We start from the raw sequence: 19693 nt of genomic DNA on the forward strand, positions 1-19693 counted from the left end.
TGAGGGCCATGACAAAGCCTTCAGTTTGAGCCCCCCATTCTCTTTTCATCTTCAGCTTTTTTATAGATGATGTGGTGTTTGCTTCAAGAATTAATCCCAATAGAGAAGAAAACTCTTTTCAGGTCTTAAACCACTTGAACCCCTCTGGCTGAGGTCACTGATGACCCAGTTTCCCCACTTTGTTGCACTCTCAAGGCTGAACAAATTACAGCATCATCCAAACGGTGCCGCTGTACCAGCTTCTCCAACTCCAAATAATTCTCCAATTGGCAATCGTCCCCAAAAATCATCTCCAATAACCATGTGTACTATTGAACCCTACGACAACTCCAGTCATTGAACCGATAGAGCTGCTGGTACAGCTAACACCTCTTTTTCTACATCACTGTCTGACCATGAAGCCACCTCCTCCTGCAGTGCTAATACGGCTAACACGGCTAGCGCGGTCATTGCAAATCAACAGCTCCCACCCAAACTGTATGTGTAGAGGGGCACTGAAAACCCAAATTTTGGGTCTAGGTGACTCCATTAACAGATTCATAAATGCTGATTGAAGTTCACCTTTTGGTTCACACAGTTATAGTGCATGGAGTCTGGGCAAGCACGTGTTCTATCTTGCCTTTTCCCTGTGTCAGCCAACTAATACTGAATAGATGTTTCAGTCGTGTTTTTCACCTCCATCAGTGGTTGCAAAACTTCTGTATAGCAACAGGTTATGGGTTCTTTTTAGCCATTTGCTCTCTGGACTGAGTGTGACCTACCGGCCTATAGTTGGTTAGTGTGTTACCATCTACGTTGGCTTTATTTTGTAAGGGCTTTACAACAGCTGTTTGATTCCTTCCCTCAAGGTAGGAATGGGGACTGGAATTAATACATGCTGTGACTGCCACTCACTTTCTCTAGTAGCAGGCAAAAGTCTTTTTTCAGGGCCTCAGAGCCAGTTTTCCTTCTGAGAATGTCAAAAGATGAAGCATGGATAATAATCTTCATATTACTTGGATATGCAGAGAAGATTACTGGCAACAGCTCTGTTAGCTCCCTGACAGATGTATTACAGTTGGATTTTCAGTCCATTCTTACATGCTGGGTTATGGAGTCCCCAGTCAGAATGGTGTCTGGCATATCAGGTGTGGGGTTGACAGTATTTTCTTCTTGCCCTTGGCCTAGTGGGGGTTCTTGTTTTTTTTTTGTCTTGGGTTTTCGTTTTGGCAAGTAAAACACCACTAACATTAGCCACCCTGTCAAATTCACGAGTGTGTTGGTAAACCCCTTTAGTTGACACAAACACGGCTGGAAAATATCTTATGGCTTCATCAAAATCACCCAGTGTAGTTGCCACAAAAACAGCTCGAAATAGCTCCTTTATCCATTGCTTCATTAGGGTCAGGTGGTGGTCACTTGGAAGAGAGAAACGGCTGAGGCCAGTCAACCTCCGGTTTTGTGGCTTTTAAACGGGACGCCTAGCACAGTCTCAGACGCGCTCTAATGCACTTTCAAACATTTTCTTGGGTTACTTACGGGAGATGAATTGTTGGTTGAAGGTCCGGGTTGGTTTGCAGCAGGTCAATTGAATGAATGAATGTATGAGTGAATGTGTGCGTTCGTCATGTATCAAAAATGGCACTGCTCAAAAATGCAAAGTAACTTGTTCAAAAAAGGTCAAACAAAGAATGAGGATTAAATGCATTAAACTCATATGTGTCGAGCGAGCAGTTGAAAACTATTTCTGCTTGGCATCCTTCAGCACCCCGCACCTGTGCCTACTTTCCTTAATGAGAGGTGCGTCGATGACGTCAGCTTAACTCAAATGCAAGCCGGGGTTTTGCTTGCAACAAAATCTAATTGTGACATGTCTGACCAGCGGACTTAACGCTTAAGACCTGACCCTTCGATAGATGTAGTTTTTTGTGCGCTTTGTACATGGATTAAAACAACCAGGAACTGGAACTGCTGTTTAAAAAGGTGTGTTAAAACTGCTCAAAAATGTCAGTTCTTGCCAGAGCTTCTGACCCATAGACAGAACGCTGGCACACGTACACCTGACTGAGACTAGACTGATCAAGCGTCCATTTGTCTCATCTAGCCTTGAGTACTGTAAAACACTAACCTAAATCAACAAACAAACTACAACTTTTACAAAGTTGAGTCAGTGAATGACTGTCAAGTCAGCAGTCTTCACCATGATTGCTGTAGTGTGTACTGAACCTGACTGAGAGATTCAGAGTATCTATACTGCAGAAATAGTGATTTACTCAAACTTGAAATGGAATATTCTAATATTTCGGTGTATGTTTTTCTATTTTTTTGAGCAGTAGGCCATAATTATCAAAATTAAAATCAACAAATGCTTGAAACATTTTACACTGAACATAAATAGAAAGGCAACACTTTTGTTTTTGCTCCCATTTTTCATGAGCTGAACTCAAAGATATAAAACATTTTGTATATACACAAAAGACCATTTCTCTCAAATATTGTTCACAAATCTGTTTAAATCTGTGTTAGTGAGCACTTCTCCTTTGCCAAGATTATCCATCCCACCTCACAGGTGTGGCCTATCAAGATACTGATTAGACAGTATAATTATTGCACAGGTGTGCCTTAGGCTGGCCACAATAAAAGGCCACTCTGAAATGTTCAGTTTTATCACACAGCACAATGCCACAGATGTTGCAAGTTTTGAGGGAGCGTGCAATTGGCATGCTGACTGCAGGAATGTCCGCCAGAGCTGTTGCCTGTGAATTGAATGTTCATTTCTCTACCATAAGCCATCTCCAAAGGAGTTTCAGAAGATTTAGCAGTACATCCAACCGGCCTCACAACCGCAGACCATGTGTAACCACACCAGCCCAGGACCTCCACATCCACCATGTTTACCTCCAAGATTGTCTGAGACCAGCCACGCAGACAGCTGCTGCAGCAATCAGTTTGTATAACCAAAGAATTTCTGCACAAACTGTCAGAAACCGTCTCAGGGAAGCTCATCTGCATGCTCGTTGTCCTCATTGGGGTCTCGACCTGACTGAAGTTCGTCGTCGTAACCGACTTGAATGGGCAAATGCTCACATTCGCTGGCGTCTGGCACATTGGAGAGGTGTTCTCTTCACGGATGAATCCTGGTTTTCATTGTTCAGGGCAGATGGCAGACAGCGTGGGTGGCGTCGTGTGGGTGAGCGGTTTGCTGATGTCAATGTTGTGGATCGAGTGGCCCATGGTGGCGGTGGGGTTATGGTGTGGGCAGGTGTATGTTATGGACAACAAACACAGGTGCATTTTATTGATGGCATATTGAATGCACAGAGATACCGTGACGAGATCCTGAGGTTCATTGTTGTGCCATTCATCCACGACCATCACCTCATGTTGCAGCATGCTAATGCACGGCCCCATGTTGCAAGGATCTGTACGCAATTCCTGGAAGTTGAAAACATCCCAGTTCTTGTATGGCCAGCATAGTCACCAGACATGTCACCCATTGAACATGTTTGGAATGCTGTGGATCGGCGTATACGACAGCGTGTTCCAGGTCCTGCCAATATCCAGCAACTTCGCACAGCCATTGAAGAGGAGTGGACCAACATTCCACAGGCCACAATCAGCAACCTGTGAAGGGGATGTGTTGCACTGTGTGAAGCAAATGGTGGTCACACCAGATACTGACTGGTTTTCTGACCCCCCAAACCCCCCAATAAAGCAAAACTGCACATTTCAGAGTGGCTTTTTATTGTGGCCAGCCTAAGGCACACCTGTGCAATATTCATGCTGTCTAGTCAGCATCTTGATATGCCACACCTGTGAGGTGGGATGGATTATCTCCGCAAAGGTGAAGTGCTCACTAACACAGATTTAGACAGATTTGTGAATAATATTTGAGAAATGGTCTTTTGTGTATATAGAAAATGTTTTAGATCTTTGAGTTGAGCTCATGAAAAATGGGAGCCAAAACAAAAGTGTTGCGTTTATATTTATGTTCAGTGTAGTTTACATGTAATGAGTCTAAAATCTATACAGTTTTGACTTTCTGAAATGACTGACAAAAAAAATATTGAAGTATTTTTTGAGATGCACCTGCATATATGTTTTGCTAATGCTGCTTATTACTATTTTGAGGGTATGTATCATGTCAAATATTCCATTTGTAATGCTTTGTGTATAGTTTATCTCAGTGGTTTAATTTTTTGTGTTTTGCTGATGCTGCTTATTGCTGTTTTTATTATATGTACAGTCCGTTAAGGCACGCTTTGTGATATTGGGCTATAATAGACTTTGATTTTAACTGAATAGTTAACTGAAACTGTACTGAACATCTTGAACCAACGTGCACTGTTAGTGAACTATTTTTGACAGTTGACTAATAATTTATCCAAATATGAGTTTCTTATGTATGCATGTGACATCATTAACCTAAACACCACATCTTGTAGGCCACGTCTGCGAGGTAGCCATGGCAGCAAAGGTACTAGAGATGGCTCTGTGTCCTCTTCAGAGGAGGAGGAGGAGGCTGTCACTCCTGTTGCACCCTCCTCGCTGTCTCCTCCATCCCTGCTGTCTCTGCCATCCTTTAAAGATGTGGGTAATGAGAGAGGAGGGGAGAAGGAGGTTTGGGTGTCTGTGTTCAGATACCTGAACAGAGCTGAGCTGCTGGCCTGCATGACTGTCTGTAAGGCCTGGTACAAGTGGTAAGCCACATACTTTTTTTTTCTACAAATAAAACACTCCTCAACCTACAGTATGTGTTTAAGTCTTTGAGTTGACATTGGTTTTGTTTTGTTTTTCTTTTTGTGAACAATAAACAGAGCTCTGACGCGGCTAATCCTTTGTCACTGTCCTGTGCAGGAGCTGTGACAAGCGTTTGTGGGGCCACGTGGACGTGAGTCGATGCAGCCCACTCACTAACCAGGCCCTGGCAGGCATCATCAAACGTCAGCCTGCCTCTCTGGACCTGTCCTGGACCCTCCTGGCCAAGAGACAACTCAACTGTCTGCTCACCAGACTCCCAGGTACAAACATTCACACACACACACACACACACACACACACACACACACACACACGCGCGCACACACACACATCCCCCACAAATCCCCCCTGTCTCATTACACCTCCTCTCTCTGTTCTGTTTCACTGTCTATGTCTCCAGGTCTGAGGGAGTTGAGGGTGACTGGTCTGTCCTGGTCCTGTCTGTCAGCACTGGTCTCTCCCACTTTGCCCTACCTGCGGCTGTTGGATCTACGCTGGTGTGAAGGCATTAAAGATGCCCAGATTAAAGAGATCATCAGCCCGCCTGGTTAGTCACAGCAGAAATGAGCAGAAACAAAGCTCAGTGACTGTATATGTGGGGCTCTCTTTTTGTGTCAGCGAAGTGTTAATTTCCTGGCTGAGGTTATTTCCAGTTTCATGTCTTCGTGGTTTGTCATGTGCCACAGTGTGGGGATGAGGTATGATGACGCCACTCCAGTGATGTACTGCCATTCTGGTGCTAGGAGTCAGTGGCTCTGTAACGTGGCAATCATCGGTGTATTTTGGCCAGTCTACTTGGTGAAGGCACATCCATATAAACCTACCTTAAATCACACAAAATGCTTTTATTCACATTTTGCTTGTCTTTCCACTTTCATTTTTTGTTTTTCAACCACCTGATGTGATCACACAGGAAAAAAATTTATTTTGATCATGGCATAAATGCCAGCGTGCAGAATAAAGATTAATGATTGACATGATATGGTTACATTAGACAGTCATGTTAACAAACAATTTACAACTAATTTATTTATGGATCGTTGCAAGATGCTGATTATGTGTATATATGAAGATTAAAGAGGCAAATATTCATGTTAGCAACTATTTTTGCAAGTAAAATAATATAGTATGAAATAGTAAAGAAATTAAGAATACAACATGAGAAAGCTGGACTGCACATTAAATAATACCTTAATTTTATCCATGGCACCATGGCATTTAACTGCAGGTGGTTATTATATGGATCATTGCTATGACAAATTAGGCACTAATACATGCAGAAAACATGATGACAGAAGGCTCCTCAACGTCCAATGTCACTGTCCAACAAGTTTCCTGAGGAAAACTGTCAGCCCATCATGACATGGACAGCTCTGCCTTTAAAGGGAATAAAAGGAAAACTTCACTAAAATCACACCTGTAATCTCCATATTGACCTTTCTAACACAGGTGACCTTTTCTTCTATCTGTCTGTCTCTGTAGGTTCAGAGTCATCTCGCAGCAGACTGAGAAACATGGTGACGCTGCGTCTGTCTGGTCTGGACATTAATGACTCCACACTGAGGCTGCTGCAGCGCCACCTGCCCCAGCTCGAGAAGCTGGACCTGGCTCACTGCAAAGACATAACAGACTCATCCATTGCCCTGCTGGCAACGGCAGGGACTCACACCCGCAACAACCTTACTGAACTCACATTGGCAGGTTGGTATTTGAGTATAGTCATGCTCTCACTTCAGATTCAGAAAGTCCTTATTGATCCCTGCAGGAAAACTGCTTTGTTGCAGTACAAGTTGCTCAACATACACTTTGAAAGAAGGATGCAATACTTAAGAGTAAAAAAAAAAAAAAAAACAGATTAAAAAAAATACAAAAGTCACAAACTACTATACAGATGACATAGCCGTAATACCAATAATAATAATAATAAACTGTCTACTACCTTCTGGTACTGGACACATTGTCCCCCCAGATGCATCCAACAACTGCAGAGTCATTTGATAACTTCTGTAGGTGCCAGGTCACTGTGTCATACCTGAAGTCATCAGTGCACAGCGTGAAGAGAAAAGATGACAGGACAATCCCCTCTGGAGACCCAGTGTAGGAGCCATGAATGTGTATTTATATTGTTTATTATTTGTTTGCTACTCTTGCTTTTTTCGTTTGACATTACTTACCTCTTCATAAATATGGTGGCATGTTTAGTTGTATAAAGTTCAAATTGCATCCTTGTTTTTTGCTTTTCTATTAAACTGCTGAAAAACACATCCAGACTAAAGCATGGATTTTTAAGAACATGTCACAGTACTCAGTCCTCACGGTGACTTTCATTGTTGGTAGTTATTATAGCCAGTACTGCTCCCCACTGTGTCTGACACACAGTTCTGGAGTTGCACATGCTGGGGTGTCCAGTTAGTCTATCTAAAATGAACTAAAGATAAACTGGGAGAATGCAAATCCTGAAATTGATGTGAGTGAGCAATCTGCTTCAGAGAAAACCAATTGCTCTATTTGATTTGTTGGAACTCCACACTCACTTACTCTACTCACTGTTTTACGGTGGGGTTGAGAGTCATGCTTCTTTTACCTCATAAACCATCTGGTAGAGCACAGACAAACAACACAACAGCAAAGTTTTATTTAGGATGACAGCGGTTCCTGATCTCTGCGTCTGTCTGTCTGTATGTCTAGGTTGTAGTGAGCTGACAGATGGCTGTCTGTCCTACCTGAAACGTCTCTCGTCTTTGACTCTGCTGGACCTCAGAGGATGTAAGAGCATCAGTAGACGAGCCTGTGACGCCTTCATCTCTGACCTGTCCCACGTCGCCCTCTACTGTATGATGGAGGAGAAGCTCATCCAGCGCATAGACTAACAAACTTGTCTTGTTACAACACACAGCTGCAAGGGGGAAAAATAAATGCTTTGTCAGATTTATTTTTTTATATGCTCAATGTTTTGTCTGTCTTTCCCTTCACAACATGAAAAACACCGAACCTGGAGTTAGTCCTGCTAGAAACACTAAACCAAACTGGCTGTCCTTTAGAACCCAAAGGAAACCACTCCAGAGCTCCTAAAATATCATTGTCTTCAGTTTCAACATGTGAATAAAGACCTCTTAGGATTTGTGGGAAGTTGTATTTTTTTCCACTGTTGATGGAGCTAGGCTAACGCTTTCCCCTTACTTCTAGTTTTTGTGCTAAGCTGGCTAAATATTTAAAATTCAACATTCAAATTGACCAACTCAATCCTCTCAACAAGCTTTTCTCCCAAAATGTCTGAATATTTCTTTAAAAAGTCTTGATGCACATTATCTCTAAAGATTTTGTGACTTCTCAAAGGTTCACATTCTCTTATCTTTTCATTGCTAGTATGTACATAATGTTAATTGGTTAAATGTGAAAACACCATTTACTATAACCGGGGAGGAGCACTGCTTGTACGTAAAGATATGGGAAATTGTGAAAACAGCAAGTGTTTCTGTGGTATTCTGTGTTTCAAATTCAGATTCCCCAGTTTTTTACTTGTACACTTGTTTTTTTTTTCCAGGGGTGTTAAAATGTGATTTATTATTATTATGTTTACTACATACAAACCTATGAAGTATGATACACTGTGGGGCTGCTTTCTCTGCAGTAGTGTGAGATGGAACAACTAACCTTAGCACCTGTGTCTATCTTAAACCTGACTTTTTTAGATAACTTAAAACTGTGATTTCAGGATGGTGGACTGTGGTTTCAACATTGCATACCATTAGCCTGTACCTGCATCTTCTGTGACAAGGAACCAAGGGTGTGCCATTACAGTTCCTGTCTGTTTCTAATACATGCTCTACTTCAGCTGATTTCACGCTTTATTGCAGTTTCTCACACTTTCTCACGTGTATGTCAGGTCACATCTGTGGCAGGACACTTCCATTTTTCATGACCAGGAGATTTTCCATATCAGTGGCATGGCTGGTGATCATAACATTTTTGAAAAGCGATTTACAATATGTGCATTCAGCCATTGCAACAGTCATGTAAGTACATCACCTTCACCAAATATGCTGAACTGTTTCAAGAAGTTTTTTTTTCTTTTTAATACAGTCCAAGGTGCATCTGAACAGGTTAAGTAGATTTGATGATCTGGATGACTGAGAATCTTCACAAATGTTTGTTTTCAGACTGGGATGGAATTTGTGCAGCTGCTGGCCTGATGTCAACAGGGAGCTTGTTCCACCATTTTAGCAGCCACTGGTAGGCAGTGCAGAGTGCAGAAGAACTGTCCATGAGAGTTTAGGCTGCTACATTCTGGATGAGCTGCAGAGGTTGGATAGCACATGCAGGCACACCTGCCAGGAGCAAGTTGCAGTAGTCTAGACAGGACCCTGAATCAGAAACTGCACCACCTCAGACATGTCTTCCAGCTGCTGTCGAGCATGAAATCTGTAGGAGTGGGTTGTCACAACGACGCAGTGAAGGACAGCCAGTCATCCAAAAAATATACACCATGTACATACAGAAATTCATTCACTCTGATAGTGTTAATTCAGCAGACCCCTGCACCAATGAAAATGCCCAATCCTTAATTGGACTGGGCAAGATCCATCTGTGTCAGTGTCAACATCATTATTAAACCTATATTAATTTAGACCTCTGAAACATAAGACAATATGTGCAGATTCTGGAATTATCAGGGTTCCAACCTTAACACTGTATGAGCCTTGTCTCCACTGTGGGATTGAATACCAACAATGTCTGCATATAAGGTAAGTGAGAATGTGTTTTTTTGTGATTTGTGTGAACTTACCCTTTCTCTATCAACAGCTTTGCTGATGTTGTTCAAAAATCCTTAAAAAGACACGTTCCAATCTCAACTTTTATTAGAAACCAAAAATTCTTTTACATCTATGAAGTAACACAAGTGCAAAGTGTTTGAGTCATCCATTTGCACCTGTGCTCTTCTTGTTTCATCAGTCTGGTATATGCTGAAACTGACATAATGTTTCTGTCTGTCTAGTAGCTCTTGGTAGTCTCATATGTATCTGGAAAGGGGAGGCTGACGTGTCCACTTCCAGCCACTAGAGGCAGGATTCCAGCGTTGGGAACAACATTCCATGACAATGTCAGAGTGATGTTCTTATTAGCCCTGCAGAGAAGACAGACACGACAGTTAGCAGAGAGTTTATAATGATGTTCACAAGCTGGACATTGCAAATCTTGCTCTTGAAGTTCACTTAACATGTCACGGGGAGGTTGACTCCTGTGTAAGAAGCCTGTGTAAACAGCGGTATAATGTGTTGTGTGTCTGGATGAGCTTTCTGTCTGAGAAAATAACTGATGATGTTTTAGTATTGTTATCCACTTTCACTCAGCTTGGGCTGAGTTAAGTCTGCGTTTTCCATATGTAGCATAAATGAACTTGTATTTCGTTGTGCAATGCTGTGTTGTAGAATGGCAAATAAATTAACCTTGAAGGTGTAGACAGGGGTACTCAGGTAGCAGATTTTAATTAAGCAGAAGTGCGGGGGCTGGACATTCAAATTGTTTTAAAAATCGAGGACTAATTAGCCTATTACTGTACAATTTCCCAAAAAATTGACTCAAAAAATGGAAAATCCACAATGAATCAGAAATACACAGGATGGGGTGTTAATTGTCCTATTGTGCCAATAGGTGAGCACTTACACAGGAGTTATTAGGAATGGTAGGCAACAACAAATCAACAGATGGGGCTCTCCAGACTAACGGGGCATGGGGCACATCTTCAGTCATGATCACTGTTTCATTTCGGCCTTTCATCACTATACACCCTCCTCAAGGTGGCCTACTGCAAGCTGATCAGACCTCAGCATGTGTCTGTGCTCAATTGCACTAAAGTTCAACCTGTCGCTGAGAGGCTGACAGGAGTTCTTATATAGATGCTCTTCCAGCCCCTGCTTTACATGGTAGGTTGCTTTGATGTCCCGTTGTTTATGCTGACATTTTTTGGGCCCAGTCTAGGTCATTATGCTTGAGTGCTCTGATTGTCTTCCGGAGAGCCTGACTGTGACATCCGAGTTCCCTCAGAAGTCTAGTAGTAGATGATGCCACAAACCCTCCGCATCCCACTTCAACTGGGCGGACTCTGGTGTTCCAGCCACGCTGTTGCGCTTCCGCTGCTAACTTGATAACTACACTTAAGCAGAAAATGCTCTCAGACCCCTGCCAAGAAGGCTGTTCACATTTTAGACAGTCTGTGTGCTGTCCCGTGTTTTTTTTTTTTTATTAATTCAAATTTTTCATTATTTATAAATTAGTTTTTCACCTTGTGAGAGAATGGATGTGTGGCGTGTGAGTATGTGAAAAGTAGGCTATCAACTGCAGGAGTCAGCAGCTCCTCTGGCAGCAGCCTCTCTCTCTCTGCACCAGACAGGCAGGAGTGACAATGAGCAAATTTAGTTTGGAGCGAGATCAAATATCGGTGAAGTTGGTGCATTGTATGAGTAGGCATTCTTTGACACTACCCACTGCAGGGGTCGGGTCATAATAATTTCAAGTTAGTAATCATGGTCAATGATGAATAAATATGCTTGATCAGCATACTTGCCAATCTCTAGACATCATAGCTTACATTGGGAGACCAAACCTAACCAGGGTATCTGGGGAAATTTCTCAATTACATTCATGATTTTGCATAGGAATACTGTCCCAATAATAAACTATTATTGGGAACTGCAATAAAGTTTGAGAGCAACAGAGTGTCCCCATTCTATAACCCTAGTGACTCAACTGTCACTCCTGCCTGCCAGCGCATAGTGCAAAGGAGAGGGCGGGATGCTGGTGCCAGCAGGGCATTGTCCTCTTTTTGTGCCTTTATCAGTTATAAATGTATTTTTCACTGCATGAGAAAATGGACTTGTGGCATGAGAGCATGTGATAAGTGCCAGTTGCTGAAGTCTCATGGTCAAAGCATGAGGGGTTTTTTCGTCTCTCGTCTGACCCATACTAGGATATGTCAGCCACAGATGCTTTGTTTTGCCCTTCGTTTTTTTATCTGTCTCCTGTCAGTCCAACAATTCCTGGATTAGCTATTTAAATTTGGTAGTCTTAAGTCTACATAATGACTGAGCAAATTTCGAAATTATGATTTTTGTCATAATGGAATAGTCTCGATTGTATTGTCAGATTTCGAGCCAGCCTAAACCATCCTAGGACAATATTACACAGGAATTTGGATTATCCAGTCAGTTAAAAGATTTCCTCTTTATCAAACATCAGGGCACAAGTCATCCTCACCCTGCTTTGTTTTGTCTGTTTTATCTAGAAGAAGCTACAGAGCTATACAAAAAAATTTACACTATCCACGTGCATTCCAATATGGGAATGGCACAATTTTTACAGTGGGAAGAGAGACAACGATGGTGATTTTTGAAATGATAAAGAGTTTAAATCATTAATTCACTGACATTGACTGTGAGATCTCCCCAAATCAATTGCCATGGTGGAGAAACGTCCCTATTCAGGAGTACTGCTATTGCTTTTAGGGCCACCCAAAGCCTCCTATTGCGAAGAATATTTACCTACTTAAATTTAAAATTTGCGTCTGTAGCAGTCTTTCGAACATCATCAGACACTTGAACTCTGTTCTGGTATTTGGTCATTTGGTCCTTGAGGTCACTGAAAATGCTCTCTTTGAAAAACACCAGTGTCATGTTTTGCACAAACACTGCAGTTTTATTAATGCAGACCATATATGTGAGGATGCCTTGTTTTCATTTTGTCCCGTGTTCAGGTGTCTGTGTCAGCTTTAGACACACTTCATAACAACCTGTTAAACTACCAGTCTGATTCATTGGTCTAACCCTCAGTTATGTGATGGCTACTCTGTTTGAATGCAATTCCATGATGGGATACTCTCCTAGTTCAGTTGCAAGCTAACACTAAAACCTGGAATACTGTTATCCAAATGATTTAGACATGCATGGAATCCCTCAGAGTTGCTACTTGATTTGAGGACAATTTATGGAGGGCTATATATATATAGATTAGATTAGATTAGATTAGATTAGATTGAACTTTTTTTGATCCCTTTGGGAGGACCCCTTGGGGAAATTGGAGTTCCAGCAGCTCAAAGTGATACAGGTAAAAAGGTAATAAAATACAATAAAAATAAAATAAAAATATGAGAAAAATATGTGCTAAACAATGTATGCAATGATGAAGTAAACTGTAGTAGACCGGTAAGATTATTGCACAGCCAAATTATGTTGTTATGGAATATTGCACACTTTTAGTTTAGTTATTGCACAGAAAAAGTGTCAGAAAAAAAGCGTCCCAGTGCTCCTTCCCTTCCCACCCTCTGTCCCATGTTACCTCCTCACCCGAGTGAGGAGTTGTACAGTCTGATGGCATGAGGGACAAAAGAGTGTTTCAGTCTGTTCATCCTGCACTTGGGAAGGAGCAATCTTCCACTGAACAGGCTATGTGTGTGTGTGTGTGTGTGTATATATATATATATAAAGATATGTGTATGTGTATCATATTATCAGATTATTGTAGCTAAGAACATACAAATAGTATATTTATGTTGTAGCCGGTCGAGGTGGTGCTCATTTTTTGTATACTGCTGGGTCACTGAATCCTACACGTATCATTTTATACACTAATGATAGGTTGTGTAAAATCTGAAAGGTGATTAGCAACTATAACTAAGTAATAGTAACTAATTTAGTGAAGTAAATGGAACGATATTTCTCTATAATAAGAAAAAATAGCAGAAAATTGAAACAAAATTTTGTACTTTTCATTCATGGTGCCAAAAGAGTAAACCAATAAGATTTGGGTCACTCTTGACACTGTCAAGTCAAATTTCTTTAAGAAATATCAATAGCCAATAGGCAGATAGCCATGAAATATACATTGAAAGCTATGCAATGTGTGTGTGTATTTGCCTGTGTGCATGCATGTCTAACCTGAGTCCATTCCCGTCATCAAAGAAGAAGTATTTGGACTTCATGTCTCTGAGGTTCAGTTTGGTGTTTTCACCTCGAAGGACAATCTTATCCCACAGCACCACCTGGTTTAGAGACTGACACACACACACACACAGATATTGTCGGTGACAATATCCATTAATCTATTACATATTACATATTTTGACATTTACACTCGGTGGCCACAGCTCACTCAGCCATAAATTCTACTTTCACAAAGACAGTTAAGGTCAGTTTTGATTGACTATCAACAAGTGTTGCCAATGTTTTGCCATCCCATTCACAAACATGAGTGGAGAAGAACATTAGAAACACATTTCAATATAATGCAGTCCAATAAACACACAGTTATAACCAACCACACACACACACACACACACACACACACATATATATATATGTATATACATATATATATATATATGTATATATATTTCTCTTCTAATTAATCTCTTCTATTATTATAAGGAGCACCTGTAACAAAAACAATTTCCCCTCGGGGATCAATAAAGTATTTCTGATTCTGATTCTGATTCTGTTTCTGTGATCATTCTTTTACATATTTTAAGAACTATTGGTTTTAATGCAAGTGCTTGTGCATGTTTCCATGTTTCAGTTTTAGGTCCAGTTCATTTTACAATTTACATAAATAATAACATTTCATTTTTAACTGACTGCCATGCACATGCACAGATGTTACAATAATGTACTGTATTGCAGACTCTGCTCAGCTAGCTGTGGAAAACTTGCAACATTACTTTAACATTCTCTATATCTCACTATCTAGCGCTAGAGGTAATGGTGGCAAAAACTGAAGGAGTACTCTGAGATCTCAGAATTAAAGGATCATTTTAACAGAATGTCATTTATAAAGCTCAAGTGAACATGCTATATATAACCAAACACAGGTAGACAAACCTGATCTGCTCATAATTACGCTTCTTAATGAAAGGCCAATAATGGGCCTGTCTGTCAGTCTAACCTTAGTGTGTGTGTAATGTCTATGACTTACATTGCTCTTTGTGGCATACTCAGCTGACAGATAGAGAAACAGCTGTTTCACGTTCCAGTCAAAAATTGGCTGCAAATGTAGGAAGAGTTGAGGAACAACAAGAGAACACACTTTTACCCTGCAGGAGGCAGAGCTGGCTGAGTTCACTCCTTTCTCACCACTGTCTCTCATCACACAGTGATGATGTAGTATGGCAGTATGGCAACACACCGACACAACAGAACAGAAACTCACTTTCGAGGCTTTTAAACAGGACACCTAGGCACAGTCTCAGAGGCGTTCTAATGCGCTTTCAAACATTTTCTTGGGTTACTTACAGGGGATGAATTGTTGGTTGAAGGTGCGGGTTGGTTTGCAGCAGGTCGACTTAATGAATGAATGTATGAGTGAATGTGTGCAAGTGTGCGTTCGTATAAACAATGGGACAAATAAACTTCACATGCATGTATCAAAAAATGGTGCTGCTCAAAATGCAAAGTAACTCGTTCAAGAACGTCAAACAAAGAATAAGGATTAAACGCATTAAACTCATGCGAGTGTCGAGCGAGTGATGTCGCGCGAGCGGTTGAAAACTATTTCTGCTCGGCGTCCTTCAGCACACCGCACCTGTGCCTACTTTCCTTAATGAGACGTGTGTCGATGACGTCAGCTTAACTCAAAATGCAACGCTTTGTAGTTCTTTACAACAAAACACAAAAATGGCTCCTACACTCAGGAATCAAACTGCTATTGTCGAACATGGAGACAGGTCTATTTCTCAGAGGCTTCTGTGGAAAGAATTGAAACTAAAATAAGACTTCTTTCTTCTTCTTAGAAGTACTATGCAGTACAGTGCATGCCATTTTGAATAGCAGTATTCTAAAGGATATCAGCTGAGAGGTCAAAGGTGATGAAACCCAGATCACTGCGCTCTTTAGGTCCTGTGAAGTCATCAACATTCTTCCTGTTAATCAGGGAGGAGAAAGGAAGGATGAAGGAAGAGTAATGACAGGGGACACAGAAAGAGTGATTTCAGGCAAAACCTGCTTCCAACCTAAAGCTTTTCTTAAAACACAGTAGGAAGACTGACAGCAAAAAGCTGTCTGAGAATGTAAAGAAGTGTCTCCTTTGGAAGCTACACATGTGATTAAGGGTGAAGGATATGGGATATGCAAGAACTAAAAAAACTGATGTTTATGACAGGATATTCGATCGATATTCACTCCATGTCGCAGTTTTTTTCAATAGCTTCCATGTCATGTAATTAATGACTTAATGACTCAAAATCCATATTGGATATTATTACTACACTGGACGAATCCGACACACCCCATCACGGTGTATTTTAGTGCCTGTCTTATTTTATATAAATATTTTATAGAAAAATTGGCAAATTTGAAATGTCCAAAACTGACATGAGAAGAGAGAGGAGAGAGCTGGCTCTCCAAACCTCAGAGGCATCAGGTATATACGTTTTTATATGAGTCAAGCACAATATGCCTAAATTACAATGTTTTGTAAATAAATAAATACAAAATTGTCTTGTTTCAGTCTCTGATGAGCACAATTGTGCTATGTGTGCAGCCTTTAAAACTATAGTGAAACTGCAGTTACAATTTGATCTCTGATGTAAACACAACAAGTGCACTTGGATATGGCTAATAATAACACATCTGACACAGTTATGTAAACAACTTGGTGTTTGATAGAAAAATAATGAAAAAAAATATGAATGAATCCAATCATATAAAAATTCAACAAATCCTATGTGATGACTACGAGAGCTGATTCCACACCCAGTGTGTGCAAATGAACAAGACAGCATTGCAAAAGGCCAAAAAAGGAAACTGGAATTGTCCCATTTGTAAATAAAGTGACTTTAAAATGGGTTGTGTCTTATTTGTCCAGAGTAGTGACACTATCTGATATGAATTTTGAGTCATTAAGTTACATGACAAGGAAGCTATTGAAAAAGAACGCAACCAGGAGTGAATGTCCGTCAAAAATCCAACTTCATGTCAACTTCACCTCAATTTTGTGATTACATTTTGTCAGAGGATGGTTTATTGAAATTCAGTCATAGCCTGTGAGTCAATGAAGTACTAAATGTCTACATACAGCTATCAAGTTAACACACTTATTTACAGACATTCAGATCAACTGTTAACATGAAATTCAGTTATTTTAGGTTAAGAATTTGCGCTTCAATTTTATTGTTACAAGCATTTACTTAGAAAGACAGAATCTGCTTGAAAAATTGCATTGAAAAAAAAAAATGCACGTTTTACACTAACTGTTCCCTGATCTGTTTCCATGCCATGGATTTAGCATTGCACTTGCAAGATTTTCTGGCTAAGCATTGTTAGAACATGCTTAATATAGATGTCGACATGATTTGACCAAATACACTTAAGGTTAATTTAGTTGTTTTGTTTATATTATTTTTCACATGTCTACACTGACCTAAGAAATGTGTCATTAAAAAGTAAGTAACAAGAATAAGCATGTTACTTTGTATTCGGTTAAAACTCTCAGAACCTGACAATTTTCCATATTTGCTGGATTTTTGTATCTGTGCTTGTATGTACGTCACGTATTTATTAGCAGGTGCGAGATGGTCAATAAAGACTTCAACGGTGTTCCTCACTCTACAAGCACTTCCTGATTGTCTTATTTCGGGCTATATTTACAGTATAAGGCTGATACAACCTGCTAAAACTGACATGTATATAATTTCAAGTGCATGCACGAGAGTTTCAAGCACAGTAAATGTCAAACTGCGAAATTTGACCAACTACTACCAGAGGGCCCTGCAAGTTGCGTCTTTATACGCGGGTTCATACACGAGTCGCATCTACACTCCTGACTTAGCACCGACCAGTAGTCTTTGAAATGCTCATTAAATTTAAGGGTCATAAAGCATCGGTAATAAATGCTGCATAGCTATAATATCGTACAGAGGAGCTGCGCATTGTGAAAGCACTTCAAGCAAACAGCTGTTGAACGACGATTAATCTTACAGCATGACTTTAGCGACGTGGATGTCCACGGGAACTCTTCTGTCTTTGAACGCTGTCGTGATGAAACAGCCGAAAGTTAAGGCGGCCATAACGCTCAGAGAGAAGGCGAACAAAGAGTTAGCTCTTGAGAGAACCGTATTCATCTTTAAATAGGAGCTACGACTACAAGAATGATTAGAATAACAGTCATTCAAGACCAAATGAACCAAAGGAAGTACGAGTTTGCTTGCAACTGGATAAGAAAAAGGAAGTACGTTTCATATAATAAACACGTACTTCCCGTTGATGCCTTTCAAAATACATTTTTAAATACCCTCTGGTTTTTGTCATCGAAAGAAACCTGGAAAGGAGGAAGGGGTGTAAGGAATGGTTTGGTGTATGAAGATATACTTTTAAAAATTTGACTTTAGTTGGCTACATTCAAGCACCCCAACAGAGGATCGTTTCGAATCTTTATAGGGTTTTCAACAAGCTGACAAGCAATGTGCAACAGAATAATTAATTACCGATTTTGGACAAGCATCTTGCGAAAGAGTCTCCTGTAATGAGAAATATATGACTCATTGAAGTGGTTGTTTATTTTACTCTGGGAAAGACAAAATTGATGTACTTCCGTTTTTGTGTGTATCACCGTTAACTTGATTCAACTCGTTATTTGCACAATGCAGTGTGACCTATTTCCGTTCTACAAACTGAATGTCTGTTTACTGTCTGCCAACTAGCTACAGCAGTCCCCTCTAACAGCGATGCGTCGGTCGCGAACGAAACGGCTCTTAGAGCCGGCTCTTTGAAGTGAACAATTGGAGCTTTGTTTTTGCTCTATTTTTTTCTGTTCAAGCCGCATGTGATTGGTCAACTAGTGTGTGGTGGCTTCTGACTTCCGTGTCCGCACTAAGCAGGAGGGGAAGGGGCGGGGGTACCGTGGCCGACAAGGGCAAACGCACCGCAAACGGCAAAACGCTGCAAACGCAGGAATGATGCAACACCAAAAACACACAAACACATAAAACAAATGCATCAGAAAAACGCTGCTAGAGAAAAATGCTGCAATCACAGAAACGAAGCAGAAGCAAAAACTTACAAACCCACAAAAACAAATGCGAAAGAAAAATGCTGCAAATATCAAAAAACACACAAAGCCCCAGAACAACTGCAAAAGAGAAACGCTGCAAATTCGCTTCACAAAACGGAAGTGCGCCAGGCCACAAGGGGGACTCGACCTGGGGGATGGAAGGGATGGGAGTGAAAAGGTACGTTTTTCTGTATGTGTTTTTTTTCACATTGTAAAAGATTACGGCCAAGTGTTTAAAAAATACATAAAGGAAAATGTACCTTTTCACTCCTCTCTCCAAAACGTAGCCAACTTTCTTTTTCTTCTTCCTCTTTTCTTCATCTTCTTCTTCATGTCTTTCAAGAGGGTCTGGTCCCACAAGACCGGTCCATCTCTCAGGTCGAGTCCCTCTAGTGGCCTGGCGCACTTCTACTTCTTCTCTTGCAGTTGTTTTGGAGTTTTGTTTGCTGTTGCTGTTCCTGAGAAACAAACACATCGGGGGGTTAATCAATACTTATTGAATACAAATGAGTAGGTCCACATTGGACATAGGATGAAGAGTTTTGCTCTCCCCCTCTGCTCTTCATTGGCTAAGGCAAAGTTCTCCTGCATGAGCTTTCACTCCTTTCCAACTGATGCCGAGCTTAGGATAACGTGGGAAGTTAACATTGTTAAAGTAGAGATATAGCTGGATACATAGTTATAACCTCTTACACAGTAATGAGGTCGGAGCTTTACTGATCACGTTTGCAAGTGCAACAGTGTGTAAAAGAAAGTCAAAGGGCTGACACTATCTTCTCATCTCTACTGGGGTTCCAAGATATCACGGCCAACCACTGAAGTGACTAGGGGTGTAAGAAAATATTGATACACTTAAGTATCACGATATGACGTTTTACGATACTGTATCGATATTCAACAACACAGTATCGATATTTAA

At 40.7% G+C, this 19693-nt stretch overlaps 2 protein-coding genes across 8 annotated transcripts in view; one reads left to right on the forward strand and one right to left on the reverse strand.

The window, feature by feature from the left end:
- kdm2aa (lysine (K)-specific demethylase 2Aa) overlaps nt 1–7863 on the forward strand; it is a 34456-nt gene extending 26593 nt beyond the window's left edge. For all 7 annotated transcript variants that reach the window (XM_076729202.1, XM_076729203.1, XM_076729199.1 and 4 more), the window contains 5 exons: nt 4425–4679; nt 4837–5000; nt 5141–5287; nt 6223–6441; nt 7429–7863. In XM_076729202.1, coding sequence (XP_076585317.1) covers nt 4425–4679; nt 4837–5000; nt 5141–5287; nt 6223–6441; nt 7429–7610 — 967 coding nt within the window. In that variant the 3' untranslated portion in view covers nt 7611–7863. The remainder of the gene's footprint in view (nt 1–4424; nt 4680–4836; nt 5001–5140; nt 5288–6222; nt 6442–7428) is intronic.
- Nucleotides 7864–9581: 1718 nt separating this feature from the next.
- On the reverse strand, nt 9582–17963 carry spcs3 (signal peptidase complex subunit 3). The gene is made up of 5 exons (XM_076729226.1): nt 17703–17963; nt 15573–15646; nt 14704–14780; nt 13671–13786; nt 9582–9865 (listed from the first exon to the last, which is right to left on the reverse strand). Exons 1-5 carry the CDS (start codon nt 17843–17845, stop codon nt 9733–9735), a joined length of 543 nt encoding a protein of 180 aa, XP_076585341.1. The 5' UTR covers nt 17846–17963; the 3' UTR covers nt 9582–9732.
- Between the last annotated feature and the right edge of the window lie 1730 nt (nt 17964–19693).

Source organism: Chaetodon auriga, chromosome 4 (assembly GCF_051107435.1).
Source record: "Chaetodon auriga isolate fChaAug3 chromosome 4, fChaAug3.hap1, whole genome shotgun sequence".
Classification (NCBI taxonomy): domain Eukaryota; kingdom Metazoa; phylum Chordata; class Actinopteri; order Chaetodontiformes; family Chaetodontidae; genus Chaetodon; species Chaetodon auriga.

What these genes read in the sequence shown, in the direction of transcription:
- spcs3 (XM_076729226.1), bottom strand. Translation starts at nt 17,845, where the DNA reads ATGAATACGGTTCTCTCAAGAGCTAACTCTTTGTTCGCCTTCTCTCTG. An exon ending in CACCTTTGACCTCTCAGCTG is followed by an intron (nt 14,781 to 15,572) that starts ATATCCTTTAGA and finishes AACTCTTCCTAC; the next exon opens with ATTTGCAGCCAATTTTTGAC. An exon ending in AGTATGCCACAAAGAGCAAT is followed by an intron (nt 13,787 to 14,703) that starts GTAAGTCATAGA and finishes TGTGTGTGTCAG; the next exon opens with TCTCTAAACCAGGTGGTGCT.